This window comes from Petromyzon marinus, chromosome 75 (genome assembly GCF_048934315.1).
Source record: "Petromyzon marinus isolate PM22_M1 ecotype Great Lakes invasive population chromosome 75, UKy_Petmar_22M1.pri1.0, whole genome shotgun sequence".
In the NCBI taxonomy this organism is placed as follows: domain Eukaryota; kingdom Metazoa; phylum Chordata; class Hyperoartia; order Petromyzontiformes; family Petromyzontidae; genus Petromyzon; species Petromyzon marinus.
The window spans coordinates 7,403,056-7,424,980 of record NC_133741.1 but is presented as its reverse complement, the minus strand read 5'-3'; the positions used below and the strand labels follow the sequence as shown (position 1 = coordinate 7,424,980).

General features: G+C 55.1%; 1 protein-coding gene across 1 annotated transcript in view; it reads right to left on the bottom strand.

The window, feature by feature from the left end:
• PANK4 (pantothenate kinase 4 (inactive)) overlaps nt 1-21,925 on the bottom strand; it is a 99,201-nt gene that overhangs the window by 71,926 nt on the left and 5,350 nt on the right. The window contains exons 2-5 of the mRNA XM_076056419.1: nt 19,747-19,829; nt 15,776-16,092; nt 7,553-7,739; nt 398-490 (exon numbers count right to left, since the gene is read on the bottom strand). Coding sequence (XP_075912534.1) covers nt 398-490; nt 7,553-7,739; nt 15,776-16,092; nt 19,747-19,829 — 680 coding nt within the window. The remainder of the gene's footprint in view (nt 1-397; nt 491-7,552; nt 7,740-15,775; nt 16,093-19,746; nt 19,830-21,925) is intronic.

The following is a 21,925-nucleotide window of genomic DNA, read 5'->3' as shown; positions in this document are numbered from 1 at the left end:
GTCTATGTGTCTCTGCGTCTCTGTGTCTCTGTGTCTCTCCCCGTGTCTCTGTGTCTCTCCCCATGTCTCTGTCTCTCCCCGTGTCTGTGTCTCTCCCCGTGTCTCTATGTCTCTGTGTCTCTCCCCGTGTCTGTGTCTCTCCCCGTGTCTCTGTGTCTGTGTCTGTGTCTCTGTGTCTCTGTGTCTGTGTCTCTGTGTCTCTCCCCGTGTCTCTGTGTCTCTGTCTCTCTCCCCGTGTCTCTGTGTCTCTGTGTCTCTCCCCGTGTCTGTGTCTCTCCCCGTGTCTGTGTCTCTCCCCGTGTCTCTGTGTCTGTGTCTCTGTGTCTGTGTCTCTGTGTCTGTGTCTCTGTGTCTCAGTGTCTCTGTGTCTCCCTGTGTCTCTGTGTCTCTCACTCACCATGGTCTTGGTGAGCAGAGCGCCCAGACCCCAGAAAGTTCGCCCACCGATGGAGCTCCCACCAATCCTCTCAAACTCATCCTCAGAGTCCACCTGCAAACGCAGACTCAACACTCACTCACCACTCACTCACCACTCACTCACCACTCACTCACCACTCACTCACCCACTCACTCACCACTCACTCACCACTCACTCACCACTCACTCACCCACTCACCACTCACTCACTCGTCCACTCACTCTCTCACTCGTCCACTCTCTCACTCACTCACTCACCACTCACTCACCCACTCACTCGTCCACTCACTCACTCACTCACCCACTCACCCACCCACTCACTCACCCACTCACACTCACCACTCACTCACCCACTCACTCACCCACTCACTCACTCCACTCACTCACTCTCCGTCCACTCACTCACTCACCCACCCACTCACCACTCACTCACCACCCACTCACTCACCACTCACTCACTCTCACTCACCACTCACCACCCACTCACTCACCCCTCACTCACCACTCACTCACCACTCACTCACAACTCACTCACCACCCACTCACTCACCCCTCACTCACCACTCACTCACCACTCACTCACCACTCACTAACACTCACCACTCACTCACCACTCACTCACCACTCACTCACCACTCACCACCACTCACCACTCACCACTCACTCACCACCCACTCACCACTCACTCACCACTCACTCACTCACTCACCACTCACTCGTCCACTCACTCATCACTCACCACTCACCACTCACTCACCACTCACTCACCACTCACTCACCACCCAGTCACTCACCACTTACTCACTCACCACTCACTCACCACTCACTCACCACCCAGTCACTTACTCACTCACTCACACTCACTCACCACTCACTCACCACTCACTCCTGCCACGCACTCACTCACTCACCACTCACTCACCACTCACTCACTCACCACTCTCTCACCACTCACTCACTCACCACTCACACTCACTCACCACTCACTCACCACTCACTCACTCGTCCACTCACTCGTCCACTCACTCTCTCACTCACTCACCACTCACTCACCACTCACCACTCACTCACCACTCACTCACCACTCACTCACCACCCAGTCACTCACTCACCACTCACTCACCACTCACTCACGACCCAGTCACTCACTCACCACTCACACTCACCACCACTCACTCACCACTCACCACCACTCACCACTCATTCACCACCCAGTCACTCACTCACCACTCACTCACCACTCACTCACTCACCACTCACCACTCACTCACCACTCACTCACCACTCACTCACCACCCACTCACTCACCACTCACTCACCACTCACTCACCACTCACTCACCACCCAGTCACTCACTCACCACTCACTCACCACTCACTCACCACCCAGTCACTCACTCACCACTCACCACTCACTCACCACTCACTCACCACTCACTCACCACCCACTCACTCACCACGCACTCACCACTCACTCACCACCCACTCACTCACCACGCACTCACCACTCACTCACTCACCACTCACTCGTCCACTCACTCACCACTCACTCACTCACTCACCACTCACTCACTCACTCACCACTCACTCACTCACCACTCACACTCACTCACCACTCACTCACCACTCACCACTCACTCACCACCCACTCACTCACCACTCACTCACTCACCACTCACTCACCACTCACTCACCACTCACTCACCACCCAGTCACTCACTCACCACTCATTCACCACCCAGTCACTCACTCACCACTAACTCACCACTCACTCACCACTCACTCACCACCCAGTCACTCACCACTCACTCACCACTCACTCACCACTCACTCACCACCCAGTCACTCACTCACCACTCACTCACCACTCACTAACACTCACCACTCACTTACCACTCACTCACCACTCACTCACCACCCACTCACTCACCACTCACTCGTCCACTCACTCACTCACCACTCACCCCTCACTCACCACCCACTCACTCACTCACCACTCACTCACTCACCACTCACTCACTCACTCACCCACTCACCACTCACTCACCACTCACTCACCACTCACTCACCACTCACACACTCACTCACTAACCACTCACTCACCACTCACCACTCACTCACTCACCACTCACTCACTCACTCACCACTCACTCACCACTCACACACACTCACTCACTCTCACTCACTCACTCTACCACTCACTCACCACTCACTCACTCACCACTCACTCACTCACCACTCACTCACCACTCACTCACCACTCACTCACACTCACCACTCACTCACCACTCACACACACTCACTCACACTCACCACTCACTCACTCACCATTCACTCACTCACTCGTCCACTCACTCACCACTCACACACCACTCACTCACTCACCACTCATTCACCACTCACTCACTCTCACTCACCACTCACTCACCACTCACTCTCTCATTCATCACTCACCACTCACTCACACCCACCACTCACTCACTCACACTCACCACTCACTCACTGTCTCACTCACCACTCACTCACCACTCACTCACCACTAACTCACCACTCACTCACTCTCTCACTCACTCACCACTCACCAACTTACTCACCACTCACTCACCACTCACTCCCTCGTCCACTCACTCTCTCACTCACTCTCTCACTCACCCACTCACTCACTCACCCACTCACTCACCCACTCACCCACTCACTCTCACTCTCACTCACCCGTCCACCCACCCACCGCTCCACCCACCTTGATGACGGACACCCCAGATCCAATGTTCACCACCCACCCACACACTCACTCACTCTCTCGTCCACTCACTCACTCTCTCACCCACCCACCCACCCACTCACTCACCCGTCCACCCGCCCACCGCTCTCCCCACCCACCCACCGCTCCCCCCACCCACCCACCGCTCCACCCACCCACCTTGATGACAGACACCCCAGATCCAATGTTCACCACCCACCCACACCCACACACTCATTCACTCTCACTCACTCACTCTCTCACCCACCCACTCACTCACTCACTCACCCACCGCTCCCCCCACCCACCCACCGCTCCCCCACCCGCCCACCGCTCCACCCACCTTGATGACGGACACCCCAGATCCAATGTTCACCACCCACCCACACCCACACACTCACTCTCACTCGTCCACTCACTCACTCACTCGTCCACTCACTCACTCACTCACCCACCCACTCACTCACCCGTCCACCCGCCCACCGCTCCCCCCACCCGCCCACCGCTCCCCCCACCCACCCACCCACTCCCCCCACCCACCTTGATGACGGACACCCCAGATCCAATGTTCACCACCCACCCGCACCCACACACTCACTCACTCACTCTCACTCTCTCGTCCACTCACTCACTCGTCCACTCACTCACTCACTCGTCCACTCACCCGTCCACTCACTCGTCCACTCACTCACCACTCACTCACACTCACCACTCACTCACTCACTCACCACTCACACTCACCACTCACTCACTCACCATTCACTCACTCACTCGTCCACTCACTCACCACTCACACACCACTCACTCACTCACCACTCACTCACTCACCACTCACTCACCACTCACTCACACTCACCACTCACTCACACTCACCACTCACTCACTCACCATTCACTCACTCACTCGTCCACTCACTCACCACTCAATCACCACTCACTCACCACTCACCACTCACCACTCACTCACCACTCACTCTCTCACTCGTCCACTCACCACTCACTCACCACTCACTCACCACTCACTCACTCACCACTCACTCACCACTCACTCACTCACTCACACCCACCACTCACTCACTCACACTCACCACTCACTCACTCTCTCACTCACTCACTCACCACTCACTCACCACAAACTCACCACTCACTCACCACTCACTCACCACTCACCACTCACTCTCTCACTCACTCACCAACTCACTCACCACTCACTCACCACTCACTCTCTCACTCACTCACTCACCCACTCACTCACTCACTCACCCACCCACTCACTCTCACTCTCACTCACCCGTCCACCCACCCACCGCTCCACCCACCCACCTTGATGACGGACACCCCAGATCCAATGTTCACCCACCCACCCACACACTCACTCACTCTCTCGTCCAGTCACTCACTCTCTCACCCACCCACCCACCCACTCACTCACCCGTCCACCCGCCCACCGCTCTCCCCACCCACCGACCGCTCCCCCCACCCACCCACCGCTCCCCCCACCCACCTTGATGACGGACACCCCAGATCCAATGTTCACCACCCACCCACACCCACACACTCACTCACTCACTCTCTCACCCACCCACTCACTCACTCACTCACCCACTCACCCACCGCTCCCCCCACCCACCCACCACTCCCCCCACCCACCCACCGCTCCCCCCACCCACCTTGATGACGGACACCCCAGATCCAATGTTCACCACCCACCCACACCCACACACTCACTCACTCACTCTCTCACCCACCCACTCACTCACTCACTCACTCACTCACCCACCCACCGCTCCCCCCACCCACCCACCCACCGCTCCCCCCACCCACCTTGATGACGGACACCCCAGATCCAATGTTCACCACCCACCCACACCCACAGACTCACCCACTCACTCACGCTCCCTCACTCACTCACCCACCCACTTTCACCCGCCCACCGCTCCCCCCACCCACCCACCCACCGCTGCCCCCACCCACCGCTCCCCCCACCGCTCCACCCACCCACCGCTCCCCCCACCCGCCCACCGCTCCCTCCACCCGCCCACCGCTCCCCCCACCCGCCCACCGCTCCCCCCACCCACCCACCCACCGCTCCCCCCCACCCACCTTGATGACGGACACCCCAGATCCAATGTTCACCACCCACCCACACCCCACACTCACTCTCACTCTCTCGTCCAATCACTCACTCGTCCACTCACTCACTCACCCACCCACCCACCCACTCACTCACCCGCCCACCGCTCCCCCCACCCACCCACCGCTCCCCCCACCGCTCCACCCACCCACCACTCCCCCCACCCACCTTGATGACGGACACCCCAGATCCAATGTTCACCACCCACCCACACCCGCACACTCACCCACTCACTCTCACTCACTCACTCACTCGTCCACTCACTCACTCACTCGTCCACTCACTCACTCACTCGTCCACTCACTCACTCACTCGTCCACTCACTCACTCACTCTCTCACCCACCCACCCACTCACCCACCCACCCACCGCTCCCCCCCACCCACCCACCGCTCCCCCCCACCCACCCACACACCGCTCCCCCCCACCCACCCACCCACCGCTCCCCCCCACCCACCTTGATGACGGACACCCCAGATCCAATGTTCACCACCCACCCACACCCACACACTCACTCACTCTCACTCACTCTCTCGTCCACTCACTCTCTCACCCACCCACCCACTCACCCACTCACTCACCCGCCCACCGCTCCCCCCACCCACCCACCGCTCCCCCCCCCCCACCCCCACCCACCGCTCCCCCCCACCCACCTTGATGACGGACACCCCAGATCCAATGTTCACCACCCACCCACACCCACACACTCACTCACTCACTCTCACTCACTCACTCACTCTCTCACCCACCCACTCACTCACCCACTCACTCACCCGCCCACCGCTCCCCCCACCCACCCACCGCTCCCCCCACCGCTCCACCCACCCACCGCTCCCCCCACCCACCTTGATGACGGACACCCCAGATCCAATGTTCACCACCCACCCACACCCACACACTCACTCACTCACTCTCACTCACTCACTCACTCACTCTCTCACCCACCCACCCACTCACCCACTCACTCACCCGCCCACCGCTCCCCCCACCCACCCACCGCTCCCCCCACCGCTCCACCCACCCACCGCTCCCCCCACCCACCTTGATGACGGACACCCCAGATCCAATGTTCACCACCCACCCACACCCACACACTCACTCACTCACTCTCACTCACTCACTCACTCTCTCACCCACCCACCCACTCACCCACTCACTCACCCGCCCACCGCTCCCCCCCACCCACCCACCGCTCCCCCCACCGCTCCACCCACCCACCGCTCCCCCCACCCACCTTGATGACGGACACCCCAGATCCAATGTTCACCACCCACCCACACCCACACACTCACTCACTCACTCTCACTCACTCACTCACTCTCTCACCCACCCACTCACTCACCCACTCACTCACCCGCCCACCGCTCCCCCCACCCACCCACCGCTCCCCCCACCGCTCCACCCACCCACCGCTCCCCCCACCCACCTTGATGACGGACACCCCAGATCCAATGTTCACCACCCACCCACACCCACACACTCACTCACTCACTCTCACTCACTCACTCACTCTCTCACCCACCCACCCACTCACCCACTCACTCACCCGCCCACCGCTCCCCCCACCCACCCACCGCTCCCCCCACCGCTCCACCCACCCACCGCTCCCCCCACCCACCTTGATGACGGACACCCCAGATCCAATGTTCACCACCCACCCACACCCACACACTCACTCACTCACTCTCACTCACTCACTCACTCTCTCACCCACCCACCCACTCACCCACTCACTCACCCGCCCACCGCTCCCCCCACCCACCCACCGCTCCCCCCACCGCTCCACCCACCCACCGCTCCCCCCACCCACCTTGATGACGGACACCCCAGATCCAATGTTCACCACCCACCCACACCCACACACTCACTCACTCACTCTCACTCACTCACTCACTCTCTCACCCACCCACCCACTCACCCACTCACTCACCCGCCCACCGCTCCCCCCACCCACCCACCGCTCCCCCCACCGCTCCACCCACCCACCGCTCCCCCACCCACCTTGATGACGGACACCCCAGATCCAATGTTCACCACCCACCCACACCCACACACTCACTCTCACTCTCTCGTCCACTCACTCACTCACTCGTCCACTCACTCACTCACTCGTCCACTCACTCTCTCACTCGTCCACTCACTCACTCACTCGTCCACTCACTCACTCACTCTCTCACCCACCCACCCACTCACTCACCCGCCCACCGCTCCCCCACCCACCCACCACTCCCCCCACCCACCCACCCACCACTCCCCCCACCCACCTTGATGACGGACACCCCAGATCCAATGTTCACCAGGAGGTACGGGAAGCTGTCTGGCTGCTGCAGCGTCTGGAATCGGAACTCGGGCTCGCCGTGACGTACGAAGGAAAACGCCTCCTCTGGGATGTTCTTCAGCACGAAGTTACAGCCCTTGATGAGGCACGCGATCTCATCCTCCTTGTCCACCCTGCAGTGAGTCACCCAGTCACTCAGTAAGTCACTCAGTCAGTCAGTCACTCAGTCAGTCAGACACTCACTCAGTCAGTCAGTCACTCAGTCAGTCAGACACTCAGTCAGACACTCAGCACGAAGTTACAGCCCTTGATGAGGCACGCGATCTCATCCTCCTTGTCCACCCTGCAGTGAGTCACCCAGTCACTCAGTAAGTCACTCAGTCAGTCAGTCAGACACTCAGTCAGTCACTCAGTCAGTCAGTCAGACACTCAGCACGAAGTTACAGCCCTTGATGAGGCACGCGATCTCATCCTCCTTGTCCACCCTGCAGTGAGTCACCCAGTCACTCAGTCAGTCACCCAGTCAGACACTCAGTCAGTCAATCACTCAGTCAGTCAGACACTCAGTCACTCAGTCAGTCAGACACTCAGTCAGTCACTCACTCAGTCAGTCAGTCAGACACTCAGCACGAAGTTACAGCCCTTGAGGCAGGCGATCTCATCCTCCTTGTCCACCCTGCAGTCAGTCACCCAGTCACTCAGTCAGTCACCCAGTCACTCAGTAAGTCAGTCAGTCACTCAGTCACTCAGTCAGTCACCCAGTCAGTCACTCAGTCCAGTCACCCAGTCACTCAGTAAGTCACTCACTCAGTCAGACACTCAGCACGAAGTTACAGCCCTTGATGAGGCACGCGATCTCATCCTCCTTGTCCACCCTGCAGTCAGTCACCCAGTCACTCAGTCACTCACTCAGTCAGTCAGTCACTCACTCAGTAAGTCACTCAGTCAGTCAATCAGTCAGTCACTCAGACACTCAGTCAGTCACTCAGTCACTCAGTCAGTCACTCAGTCAGTCACTCAGTCAGTCACCCAGTCACTCAGTAAGTCACTCAGTCAGTCAGTCACTCACTCAGTCAGACACTCACTCAGTCAGACACCCAGTCAGACACTCAGCACGAAGTTACAGCCCTTGATGAGACACGTGATCTCATCCTCCTTGTCCACCCTGCAGTGAGTCACCCAGTCACTCAGTAAGTCACTCAGTCAGTCAGTCAGACACTCAGTCAGTCACAGTCAGTCAGACACTCAGTCAGACACTCAGCACGAAGTTACAGCCCTTGATGAGGCACACGATCTCATCCTCCTTGTCCACCCTGCAGTCAGTCACCCAGTCACTCAGTAAGTCACTCAGTCAGTCAGTCAGACACCCAGTCAGTCACTCAGTCAGTCACCCAGTCACTCAGTAAGTCACTCACTCAGTCAGACACTCAGCACGAAGTTACAGCCCTTGATGAGGCACGTGATCTCATCCTCCTTGTCCACCCTGCAGGGGCAGTCACCCAGTCAGTCAGTCAGTCAGTCACTCACTCGTCAGACACTCACTCAGTCAGTCAGTCACTCACTCACTCAGTCAGACACTCAGCCACTCAGTCAGACACTCAGTCAGTCACCCAGTCAGTCACCCAGTCACTTAGGTCAGTCACTCAGTCAGTCACTCAGTCACTCAGTCACTCAATCAGTCAGACACTCAGTCAGACACTCAGAACGAAGTTACAGCCCTTGATGAGGCACGTGATCTCATCCTCCTTGTCCACCCTGCAGTGAGTCACCCAGTCACTCAGTAAGTCACTCAGTCAGTCAGTCAGACACTCAGTCAGTCACTCAGTCACTCAGTCAGTCACTCAGTCAGTCAGACACTCAGTCAGACACTCAGCACGAAGTTACAGCCCTTGATGAGGCACGTGATCTCATCCTCCTTGTCCACCCTGCAGTGAGTCACCCAGTCACTCAGTAAGTCACTCAGTCAGTCACTCAGTCACTCAGTCAGTCACTCAGTCAGTCAGACACTCAGTCAGACACTCAGCACGAAGTTACAGCCCTTGATGAGGCACGCGATCTCATCCTCCTTGTCCACCCTGCAGTGAGTCACCCAGTCACTCAGTCACTCACTCAGTCAGTCAGTCACTCACTCAGTGAGTCACTCAGTCAGTCACTCAGTCAGTCACTCAGACACTCAGTCAGTCACTCAGTCACTCAGTCACTCAGTCAGTCACTCAGTCACTCAGTCAGTCACTCAGTCAGTCACTCAGTCACCCAGTCACTCACCCAGTCACTCAGTAAGTCAGTCAGTCACTCAGTCACTCAGTCAGTCACCCAGTCACTCAGTAAGTCACTCAGTCAGTCAGTCACTCACTCAGTCAGACACTCACTCAGTCAGTCACTCAGTCAGACACCCAGTCAGACACTCAGCACGAAGTTACAGCCCTTGATGAGGCATGCGATCTCATCCTCCTTGTCCACCCTGCAGTGAGTCACCCAGTCACTCAGTAAGTCACTCAGTCAGTCAGTCAGACACTCAGTCAGTCACTCAGTCACTCAGTCAGTCACTCAGTCAGTCAGACACTCAGTCAGACACTCAGCACGAAGTTACAGCCCTTGATGAGGCACGCGATCTCATCCTCCTTGTCCACCCTGCAGTCAGTCACCCAGTCACTCAGTAAGTCACTCAGTCAGTCAGTCAGACAACCAGTCAGTCACTCAGTCAGTCACCCAGTCACTCAGTAAGTCACTCACTCAGTCAGACACTCAGCACGAAGTTACAGCCCTTGATGAGGCACGTGATCTCATCCTCCTTGTCCACCCTGCAGGGGCAGTCACCCAGTCAGTCAGTCAGTCACTCACTCAGTCAGACACTCACTCAGTCAGTCAGTCACTCACTCACTCAGTCAGACACTCAGCCACTCAGTCAGACACTCAGTCAGTCACCCAGTCAGTCACCCAGTCACTTAGTCAGTCACTCAGTCAGTCACTCAGTCACTCAGTCACTCAATCAGTCAGACACTCAGTCAGACACTCAGCACGAAGTTACAGCCCTTGATGAGGCACGTGATCTCATCCTCCTTGTCCACCCTGCAGTGAGTCACCCAGTCACTCAGTAAGTCACTCAGTCAGTCAGTCAGACACTCAGTCAGTCACTCAGTCACTCAGTCAGTCACTCAGTCAGTCAGACACTCAGTCAGACACTCAGCACGAAGTTACAGCCCTTCATGAGGCACGCGATCTCATCCTCCTTGTCCACCCTGCAGTGAGTCACCCAGTCACTCAGTAAGTCACTCAGTCAGTCAGTCAGACACTCAGTCAGTCACTCAGTCACTCAGTCAGTCACTCAGTCAGTCAGACACTCAGTCAGACACTCAGCACGAAGTTACAGCCCTTGATGAGGCATGCGATCTCATCCTCCTTGTCCACCCTGCAGTGAGTCACCCAGTCACTCAGTAAGTCACTCAGTCAGTCAGTCAGACACTCAGTCAGTCACTCAGTCACTCAGTCAGTCACTCAGTCAGTCAGACACTCAGTCAGACACTCAGCACGAAGTTACAGCCCTTGATGAGGCACGCGATCTCATCCTCCTTGTCCACCCTGCAGTCAGTCACCCAGTCACTCAGTAAGTCACTCAGTCAGTCAGTCAGACAACCAGTCAGTCACTCAGTCAGTCACCCAGTCACTCAGTAAGTCACTCACTCAGTCAGACACTCAGCACGAAGTTACAGCCCTTGATGAGGCACGTGATCTCATCCTCCTTGTCCACCCTGCAGGGGCAGTCACCCAGTCAGTCAGTCAGTCACTCACTCAGTCAGACACTCACTCAGTCAGTCAGTCACTCACTCACTCAGTCAGACACTCAGCCACTCAGTCAGACACTCAGTCAGTCACCCAGTCAGTCACCCAGTCACTTAGTCAGTCACTCAGTCAGTCACTCAGTCACTCAGTCACTCAATCAGTCAGACACTCAGTCAGACACTCAGCACGAAGTTACAGCCCTTGATGAGGCACGTGATCTCATCCTCCTTGTCCACCCTGCAGTGAGTCACCCAGTCACTCAGTAAGTCACTCAGTCAGTCAGTCAGACACTCAGTCAGTCACTCAGTCACTCAGTCAGTCACTCAGTCAGTCAGACACTCAGTCAGACACTCAGCACGAAGTTACAGCCCTTGATGAGGCACGCGATCTCATCCTCCTTGTCCACCCTGCAGTGAGTCACCCAGTCACTCAGTAAGTCACTCAGTCAGTCAGTCAGACACTCAGTCAGTCACTCAGTCACTCAGTCAGTCACTCAGTCAGACACTCAGTCAGACACTCAGCACGAAGTTACAGCCCTTGATGAGGCACGTGATCTCATCCTCCTTGTCCACCCTGCAGGGGCAGTCACCCAGTCAGTCAGTCAGTCAGTCACTCACTCAGTCAGACACTCACTCAGTCAGTCAGTCACTCACTCACTCAGTAAGACACTCATTCACTCAGTCAGACACTCAGTCAGTCACCCAGTCAGTCACCCAGTCACTTAGTCAGTCACTCAGTCAGTCACTCAGTCAGACACTCAGCACGAAGTTACAGCCCTTGATGAGGCACGCGATCTCATCCTCCTTGTCCACCCTGCAGTGAGTCACCCAGTCACTCAGTAAGTCACTCAGTCAGTCAGTCAGACACTCAGTCAGTCACTCAGTCACTCAGTCAGTCACTCAGTCAGTCAGACACTCAGTCAGACACTCAGCACGAAGTTACAGCCCTTGATGAGGCATGCGATCTCATCCTCCTTGTCCACCCTGCAGTCAGTCACCCAGTCACTCAGTAAGTCATTCAGTCAGTCAGTCAGACACTCAGTCAGTCACTCAGTCACTCAGTCAGTCACTCAGTAAGTCACTCAGACACTTAGTCACTCAGTCAGTCACTCAGTCAGTCACTCAGACACTCAGTCAGTCACCCAGTCAGTCACCCAGTCACTTAGTCAGTCACTCAGTCAGTCACTCAGTCACTCAGTCACTCAATCAGTCAGACACTCAGTCAGACACTCAGCACGAAGTTACAGCCCTTGATGAGGCACGCGATCTCATCCTCCTTGTCCACCCTGCAGTCAGTCACCCAGTCACTCAGTCAGTCACCCAGTCACTCAGTAAGTCAGTCAGTCAGTCACTCAGTCAGTCACCCAGTCACTCAGTAAGTCACTCAGTCAGTCACCCAGTCACTCAGTAAGTCACTCAGTCAGTCAGTCACTCAGTCAGTCAGTCAGTAAGTCACTCAGTCCGTCACTCAGTCAGTCAGTCACTCACTCAGTCAGACACTCACTCAGTCAGTCACTCACTCAGTCAGTCACTCAGTCAGACACCCAGTCAGACACTCAGCACGAAGTTACAGCCCTTGATGAGGCACGCGATCTCATCCTCCTTGTCCACCCTGCAGTCAGTCACCCAGTCACTCAGTAAGTCACTCAGTCAGTCAGTCAGACACTCAGTCAGTCACTCAGTCACTCAGTCAGTCACTCAGTCAGACACTCAGTCAGACACTCAGCACGAAGTTACAGCCCTTGATGAGGCACGTGATCTCATCCTCCTTGTCCACCCTGCAGGGGCAGTCACCCAGTCAGTCAGTCAGTCACTCACTCAGTCAGACACTCAGTCACTCAGTCAGACACTCAGTCAGTCACCCAGTCAGTCACCCAGTCACTTAGTCAGTCACTCAGTCAGTCACTCAGTCAGACACTCAGTCAGACACTCAGCACGAAGTTACAGCCCTTGATGAGGCACGCGATCTCATCCTCCTTGTCCACCCTGCAGTGAGTCACCCAGTCACTCAGTAAGTCACTCAGTCAGTCAGTCAGACACTCAGTCAGTCACTCAGTCACTCAGTCAGTCACTCAGTCAGTCAGACACTCAGTCAGACACTCAGCACGAAGTTACAGCCCTTGATGAGGCATGCGATCTCATCCTCCTTGTCCACCCTGCAGTCAGTCACCCAGTCACTCAATAAGTCACTCAGACACTCAGTCAGTCACTCAGTCACTTAGTCACTCAGTCAGTCACTCAGTCAGTCACTCAGTCAGTCACTCAGTCACTCAGTCAGTCACTCAGTCACCCAGTCACTCAGTAAGTCACTCAGTCAGTCACTCAGACACTCAGTCAGTCACTCAGTCACTCAGTCACTCAGTCAGTCACTCAGTCACGCAGTCACTCAGTAAGTCACTCAGTCAGACACTCAGTAAGTCACTCAGTCAGTCAGTCAGACACTCAGTCAGTCACTCAGTCAGTCACTCAGTCAGTCAGACACTCAGTCAGACACTCAGCACGAAGTTACAGCCCTTGATGAGGCACGTGATCTCATCCTCCTTGTCCACCCTGCAGGGGCAGTCACCCAGTCAGTCAGTCAGTCAGTCACTCACTCAGTCAGACACTCACTCAGTCAGTCAGTCACTCACTCAGTCAGACACTCAGTCAGTCAGTCACTCAGTCAGTCACCCAGTCAGTCACCCAGTCACTCAGTCAGTCACTCAGTCAGTCACTCAGTCAGTCACTCAGTCAGTCACCCAGTCAATCACTCAGTCACTCAGTCACTCAATCAGTCAGACACTCAGTCAGACACTCAGCACGAAGTTACAGCCCTTGATGAGGCACGTGATCTCATCCTCCTTGTCCACCCTGCAGTCAGTCACCCAGTCACTCAGTAAGTCACTCAGTCACCCAGTCACTCAGTCACTCAGTTAGTCACTCAGTCACTCAGTCAGTCACTCAGTCAGTCAGACACTCAGTCACACAGTCAGTCAGTCACTCAGTCACACAGTCAGTCACCCAGTCAGTCACTCAGTCAGTCAGTCAGACACTCAGTCAGTCACTCAGTCAGTCAGTCACTCAGTCAGTCACTAAGTCAGTCACCCAGTCACTCAGTCACCCAGTTAGTCACTCAGTCAGTCACTCAGTCAGTCAGTCACTCAGTCAGTCACCCAGTCAGACACTCAGTTAGACACTCAGTCAGACACTCAGTCAGTCACTCAGTCAGTCAGTCACTCAGTCAGTCACTGAGTCAGTCAGTCAGTCACCCAGTCAGTCACTCAGTCAGACAGTCAGTCAGTCAGTCACTCAGTCAGACACTCAGTCAGTCAGTCAGTAACTCAGTCAGTCACTCAGTCACTCAGTCAGACACTCAGTCACACACTCAGTCAGTCAGTCAGTAACTCAGTCAGTCACTCAGTCACTCAGACACTCAGTCAGACACTCAGTCAGTCACTCAGTCACCCAGTTAGTCACTCAGTCACTCAGTCAGACACTCAGTCACACACTCAGTCAGTCAGTCAGTAACTCAGTCAGTCACTCAGACACTCAGTCAGACACTCAGTCAGTCACTCAGTCACCCAGTTAGTCACTCAGTCACTCAGTCAGTCACTCAGTCACCCAGTTAGTCACTCAGTCACTCAGTCAGTCAGACACTCAGTCACCCAGTCAGACACTCAGTCAGACACTCAGTCAGTCACTCAGTCACCCAGTCAGTCACCCAGTCAGACACCCAGTCAGTCACTCAGTCAATCACTCAGTCAGTCACTCAGTCAGTAAGTCGCTCAGTCAGTCACTCAGTCAGTCAGTCAGTCACTCAGTCACTCACTCAGTCAGTCACTCGGTCAAACACTCACCCAGTCAGTCACCCACACACTCACCCACCCAGTCACTCGCCCACCCACCCACTCACTCACTCATCCACCCACTCAGTCACTCGCCCACCCATCCACCCACTCAGTCACTCGCCCACCCATCCACCCACTCACTCACTCGTCCATCCACCCACCCACTCACTCACTCGTCCACCCACCCACCCACTCACTCACTCGTCCACCCACCCACCCACTCACTCACTCGTCCACCCACCCACCCAGTCACTTGCCCACCCACCCACTCACTCACTCGTCCACCCACTCACCCACCCACCCACCCACTCACTCGTCCACCCACTCACCTACCCACTCACCCACAAACCCACCCACCCACCCACCCACTCGTCCACCCACCCACTCACTCGTCCACCCACCCACTCACTCGTCCACCCACCCACCCACCCACCCACTCACTCACTCGTCCACCCACCCACTCACTCACCAATCCACCCACCCACCCACTCACTCGTCCACCACACCCACCCACCCACTCACTCACTCGTCCACCACACCCACCACACCCATCCACCACACCCCACCCACACCACACCCACCCACCCACCACACCCCACCCACCGCAGCCCCAGCTTGCTGTGGATGAGCTCCCGGTATTTGTGAGCTCCGCCGCCGGTGGCTCGGATCGCGCGTCCGTGTGCGGGGGGCAGGGAGAGGTGGGCGCGGATGAAGTCGAGACAAGCCTCAATGTAGGCGTTCTCAAACTTGACGAAGTGCAGCCTGGCGCCCAGCTCGTCCTGCTCCGAGATCTCGTAGAGGGGGCAAGCGGCGTCGCCGTCGCCGTCACCGTCGGCGTCGTCGGCTGCGGTGCCGAGGGAGCGGGGCGACGAGGTGGAGGAGGTGGAGGAGGTGGAGGAGGTGGTGGTGGTGGCGGAGGTCTGCGCCGGGGAGGAGAGGGATGGGATGGGGGGGAGTTGAGGAGGTGATGGGGGAAGAGATGGGGGGTGGGGGGAGGAGGTGGTGGTGGTGGTAGTGGTGGTAGTGGTGGTGGAAGTAGTAGTGGAGGTAGTAGTGGTGGTGGTACTAGTGGTGGTGGTAGTGGTGGTAGTGGTGGTAGTGGAGGTGGTAGTGGTGGTGGTAGTAGTAGTGGTGGTAGTGGAGGTGGTAGTGGTGGTAGTGGTGGTAGTGGTGGTGGAAGTAGTAGTGGAGGTAGTAGTGGTGGTGGTACTAGTGGTGGTGGTAGTGGAGGTGGTAGTGGTGGTAGTGGAGGTGGTAGTGGTAGTAGTAGTTGTGGTAGTGGTGGTAGTAGTGGTGGTAGTGGTGGTAGTAGTAGGGGTAGTAGTAGTGGTGATAGTGGTAGTAGTAGTAGTGGTGGTAGTAGTGGTAGTAGTGTGGTAGTAGTAGTGGTAGTAGTAGTGGTAGTAGTGTGGTAGTAGTGTAGTAGTAGTAGTGGTAGTGGAGGTAGTGGTAGTAGTAGTGGTAGTAGTGGAGGTGGTAATAGTGGTGGTAGTAGTAGTAGTGGTGGTAGTAGTAGTGGTGGTAGTAGTAGTAGTGGTGGTAGTAGTAGTGGTGGTAGTAGTAGTAGTAGTGGTGGTAGTAGTAGTGGTAGTAGTAGTAGTGGTGGTGGTAGTAGTAGTAGTGGTAGTAGTGGTGGTGGTAGTAGTGGTGGTAGTAGTGGTGGTAGTAGTGGTAGTAGTAGTAGTGGTAGTAGTGGTGGAGGTAGTAGTGTGGTAGTAGTGGTGGTAGTAGTAGTGGAAGTAGTAGTAGTAGTGGAGGTAGTGGTAGTAGTAGTGTGGTAGTAGTGGCAGTAGTAGTAGTGTGGTAGTAGTAGAGGTAGTGGTAGTAGTAGTGTGGTAGTAGTGGTAGTAGTAGTGTGGTAGTAGTAGAGGTAGTGGTGGTAGTAGTGGTAGTGGAGGTAGTAGTGGAGGTAGTGGTAGTAGTAGTAGTGGTGGTAGTAGTGTGGTAGTGGAGGTGGTGGAGGTGGTAGTGGTGGTGGTGGAGGTAGTGGTGGTAGTGGAGGTGGTAGTGGTGGTAGTGGAGGTGGTAGTGGTAGTAGTAGTTGTGGTAGTGGTGGTAGTAGTGGTGGTAGTGGTGGTAGTAGTAGTGGTGGTAGTAGTAGGGGTAGTAGTAGTGGTGATAGTGGTAGTAGTAGTAGTGGTGGTAGTAGTGGTAGTAGTAGTAGTGGTGGAGGTAGTGGAGAAAGTGGTAGTAGTAGTGGTGGTAGTGGTAGTAGTGGTAGTAGTGGTGGTAGTGGTGGTAGTAGTGTGGTAGTAGTAGTGGTAGTAGTAGTGTGGTAGTAGTAGTGGTAGTAGTGTGGTAGTAGTGTAGTAGTAGTAGTGGTAGTGGAGGTAGTGGTGGTGGTAGTGGTAGTAGTAGTGGTAGTAGTGGAGGTAGTGGAGGTAGTGGTGGTGGAGGCAGTGGTAGTAGTAGTGTGGTAGTAGTAGAGGTGGTAATAGTGGTGGTAGTAGTAGTGGTGGTAGTGGAGGTGGTAGTGGTGGTAGTGGAGGTGGTAGTGGTAGTAGTAGTTGTGGTAGTGGTGGTAGTAGTGGTGGTAGTGGTGGTAGTAGTAGGGGTAGTAGTAGTGGTGATAGTGGTAGTAGTAGTAGTGGTGGTAGTAGTGGTAGTAGTGTGGTAGTAGTAGTGGTAGTAGTAGTGGTAGTAGTGTGGTAGTAGTGTAGTAGTAGTAGTGGTAGTGGAGGTAGTGGTAGTAGTAGTGGTAGTAGTGGAGGTGGTAATAGTGGTGGTAGTAGTAGTAGTGGTGGTAGTAGTAGTGGTGGTAGTAGTAGTAGTGGTGGTAGTAGTAGTGGTGGTAGTAGTAGTAGTAGTGGTGGTAGTAGTAGTGGTAGTAGTAGTAGTGGTGGTGGTAGTAGTAGTAGTGGTAGTAGTGGTGGTGGTAGTAGTGGTGGTAGTAGTGGTGGTAGTAGTGGTAGTAGTAGTAGTGGTAGTAGTGGTGGAGGTAGTAGTGTGGTAGTAGTAGTGGTAGTAGTAGTGGAAGTAGTAGTAGTAGTGGAGGTAGTGGTAGTAGTAGTGTGGTAGTAGTGGCAGTAGTAGTAGTGTGGTAGTAGTAGAGGTAGTGGTAGTAGTAGTGTGGTAGTAGTAGAGGTAGTGGTGGTAGTAGTGGTAGTGGAGGTAGTAGTGGAGGTAGTGGTAGTAGTAGTAGTGGTGGTAGTAGTGTGGTAGTGGAGGTGGTGGAGGTGGTAGTGGTGGTGGTGGAGGTAGTGGTGGTAGTGGAGGTGGTAGTGGTGGTAGTGGAGGTGGTAGTGGTAGTAGTAGTTGTGGTAGTGGTGGTAGTAGTGGTGGTAGTGGTGGTAGTAGTAGTGGTGGTAGTAGTAGGGGTAGTAGTAGTGGTGATAGTGGTAGTAGTAGTAGTGGTGGTAGTAGTGGTAGTAGTAGTAGTGGTGGAGGTAGTGGAGAAAGTGGTAGTAGTAGTGGTGGTAGTGGTAGTAGTGGTGGTAGTGGTGGTAGTAGTGTGGTAGTAGTAGTGGTAGTAGTAGTGTGGTAGTAGTAGTGGTAGTAGTGGTAGTAGTGTGGTAGTAGTGTAGTAGTAGTAGTGGTAGTGGAGGTAGTGGTGGTGGTAGTGGTAGTAGTAGTGGTAGTAGTGGAGGTAGTGGAGGTAGTGGTGGTGGAGGCAGTGGTAGTAGTAGTGTGGTAGTAGTAGAGGTGGTAATAGTGGTGGTAGTAGTAGTAGTGGTGGTAGTAGTAGTGGTGGTAGCAGTAGTAGTGGTGGTAGTAGTAGTAGTGGAGGTAGTGGTGGTAGTAGTAGTAGTGGTGGTAGTAGTGGTGGTAGTAGTGGTGGTAGTAGTAGTAGTGGTGGTAGTAGTAGTGGTGGTAGTAGTAGTGGTAGTAGTGGTGGAGGTAGTAGTAGTAGTGGAGGTAGTGGTAGTAGTAGTGTGGTAGTAGTGGCAGTAGTAGTAGTGTGGTAGTAGTAGAGGTAGTAGTAGTGTGGTAGTAGTGGTAGTAGTAGTGTGGTAGTAGTAGAGGTAGTGGTGGTAGTGGAGGTAGTAGTGGAGGTAGTGGTAGTAGTAGTAGTGGTGGTAGTAGTGTGGTAGTAGTAGTAGAGGTAGTGGTGGTAGTAGTGGTAGTGGAGGTAGTGGTGGTGGTGGTCGTAGTAGTAGAGGTGGTAGTGGTAGTGTGGTAGTAGTAGAGGTGGTAGTGGTAGTAGTGGTAGTGGAGGTAGTAGTAGTAGTGGTGGTAGTAGTGTGGTAGTGGTAGTGGAGGTAGTGGTGGTAGTAGTAGTAGAGGTGGTAGTAGTAGTGTGGTAGTAGTGTAGTGGTAGTAGTAGTGGTGGTAGTGGTGTAGTAGTGTGGTAGTAGTAGTGTGGTAGTAGTAGAGGTGGTAGTGATAGTAGTAGTAGTGGTGGTAGTAGTGGAGGTAGTAGTAGTGGAGGTAGTGGAGGTAGTGGTGGAGGTAGTGGTGGTGGTAGTGGTGGTAGTGGTAGTAGTGGTGGAGGTAGTAGTGGAGGTAGTGGTAGTGGAGGTAGTGGAGGTAGTGGTGGAGGTAGTGGTGGTAGTAGTGGAGGTAGTAGTAGTGGAGGTAGTGGTGGTGGTAGTGGTGGTAGTAGTAGTAGTGGAGGTAGTGGTGGTGCTGAGTACCTCTGTGGAGTTCTCGAAGGAGCGGACACGTGTCACCTTGTGCTGGACCGTGGCGTAGTAGGCCAGCTTCGTCAGGGACCCACCTGGGCAGGCACACAGGGCAAGGCAGGGCCCTGGCTTAGGCCCGGGGGAGGCCATGCGGAAGGGGCCACTTCACTCACCCACCCACTCAGTCACTCAGTCACCCACCCACCCACTCAGTCACTCAGTCACCCACACACCCACTCAGTCACCCACCCACCCACTCACTCACCCACTCAGTAAGTCACCCACCCACCCACTCAGTCACTCAGTCACCCACACACCCACTCAGTCACTCAGTCACCCACCCACCCACTCAGTCACTCAGTCACCCACCCACCCACTCAGTCACTCAGTCACCCACCCACCCACTCAGTCACTCAGTCACCCACCCACCCACTCACTCACCCACTCAGTCAGTCACTCACCCACCCACTCAGTCACTCAGTCACCCACACACCCACTCACCCACACACCCACTCACCCACCCACTCAGTCAGTCACTCACTCAGTCACTCACTCAGTCACCCACCCACCCACTCACCCACCCACTCAGTCAGTCACTCACTCAGTCACTCACTCAGTCACCCACTCACTCACTCACCCACCAACCCACTCACTCACTCACTCACCCACTCACTCACTCACCCACTCACTCACCCACTCACTCACCCACTCATTCACCCACCCACTCACCCACCCACTCACTCAGTCACCCACCCACCCACTCACCCACCCACTCAGTCAGTCACTCACTCAGTCACTCACTCAGTCACCCACTCACTCACTCACCCACCAACCCACTCACTCACTCACCCACTCACTCACTCACCCACCAACCCACTCACTCACCCACTCACCCACTCACCCACCCACTCAGTCACTCAGTCACCCACCCACCCACTCACCCACCCACTCAGTCACTCAGTCACCCACCCACCCACTCACCCACCCACTCACCCACCCACTCAGTCAGTCACTCACTCAGTCACCCACTCACTCACTCACCCACCAACCCACTCACTCACCCAGTCACTCACTCACCCACCAACCCACTCACTCACTCACCCACTCACCTACTCCCTCGCCCACTCACTCAGCGAGCGAGAGAGACAGAGAGAGAGACAGAGACACAGACACACAAAGACACATAGAGAGACAGATACACACAGAGAGACACACAGAGAGACAGAGACACAGACACACAGAGAGACAGAGACACACAGAGACACACACACAGAGAGACAGAGACTCAGAGACACACAGAAAGACACAGAGACACACAGAGAGAGAGACACACAGAGACACAGAGACACACAGAGAGACAGAGACACAGAGAGAAAGACACAGAGAGACAGAGACACACAGAGACACACAGAGAGAGAGACAGACACACAGCGAGACACAGAGAGACAGAGACACAGAGAGACACACAGAGAGACACAGAGAGACAGAGACACACAGAGACAGAGAGACACAGCGAGACACACAAAGAGACACACACAGACACACAGAGAGACAGAGACACACAGAGAGACACACAGCGAGACAGAGACACAGCGAGACAGAGACACAGACACACACAGAGACACACAGAGACACACAGACACACACAGACACAAAGAGACACAGAGACACACACAGAGACACACACACAGACACACAGAGACACAGACAGAGACACACACAGAGACACACATACAGACACAGCGACACATAGAGACACATAGAGACACACAGAGACACAGAGACACACAGACACACAGAGACACACAGACAGAGAGACAGAGACACACACACAGACACACAGAGAGACACAGAGACACACACACAGACACACAGAGAGACACAGAGACACACACAGACACACAGAGACACAGACAGAGACACACAGAGACAGAGAGACACAGAGACACACACACAGAGACACAGAGACAGAGACACAGAGACACACAGAGACACACACAGACACACACACAGACACACACACACACTGAGAGACACACACACAGACACACAGAGAGACACAGAGACACAGACAGAGACACACACACACACAGACAGAGAGACAGAGACACACACAGACAGAGACACACACACACAGACAGAGACAGAGCCACACAGAGACACAGACACACAGAGAGACACAGAGACACAC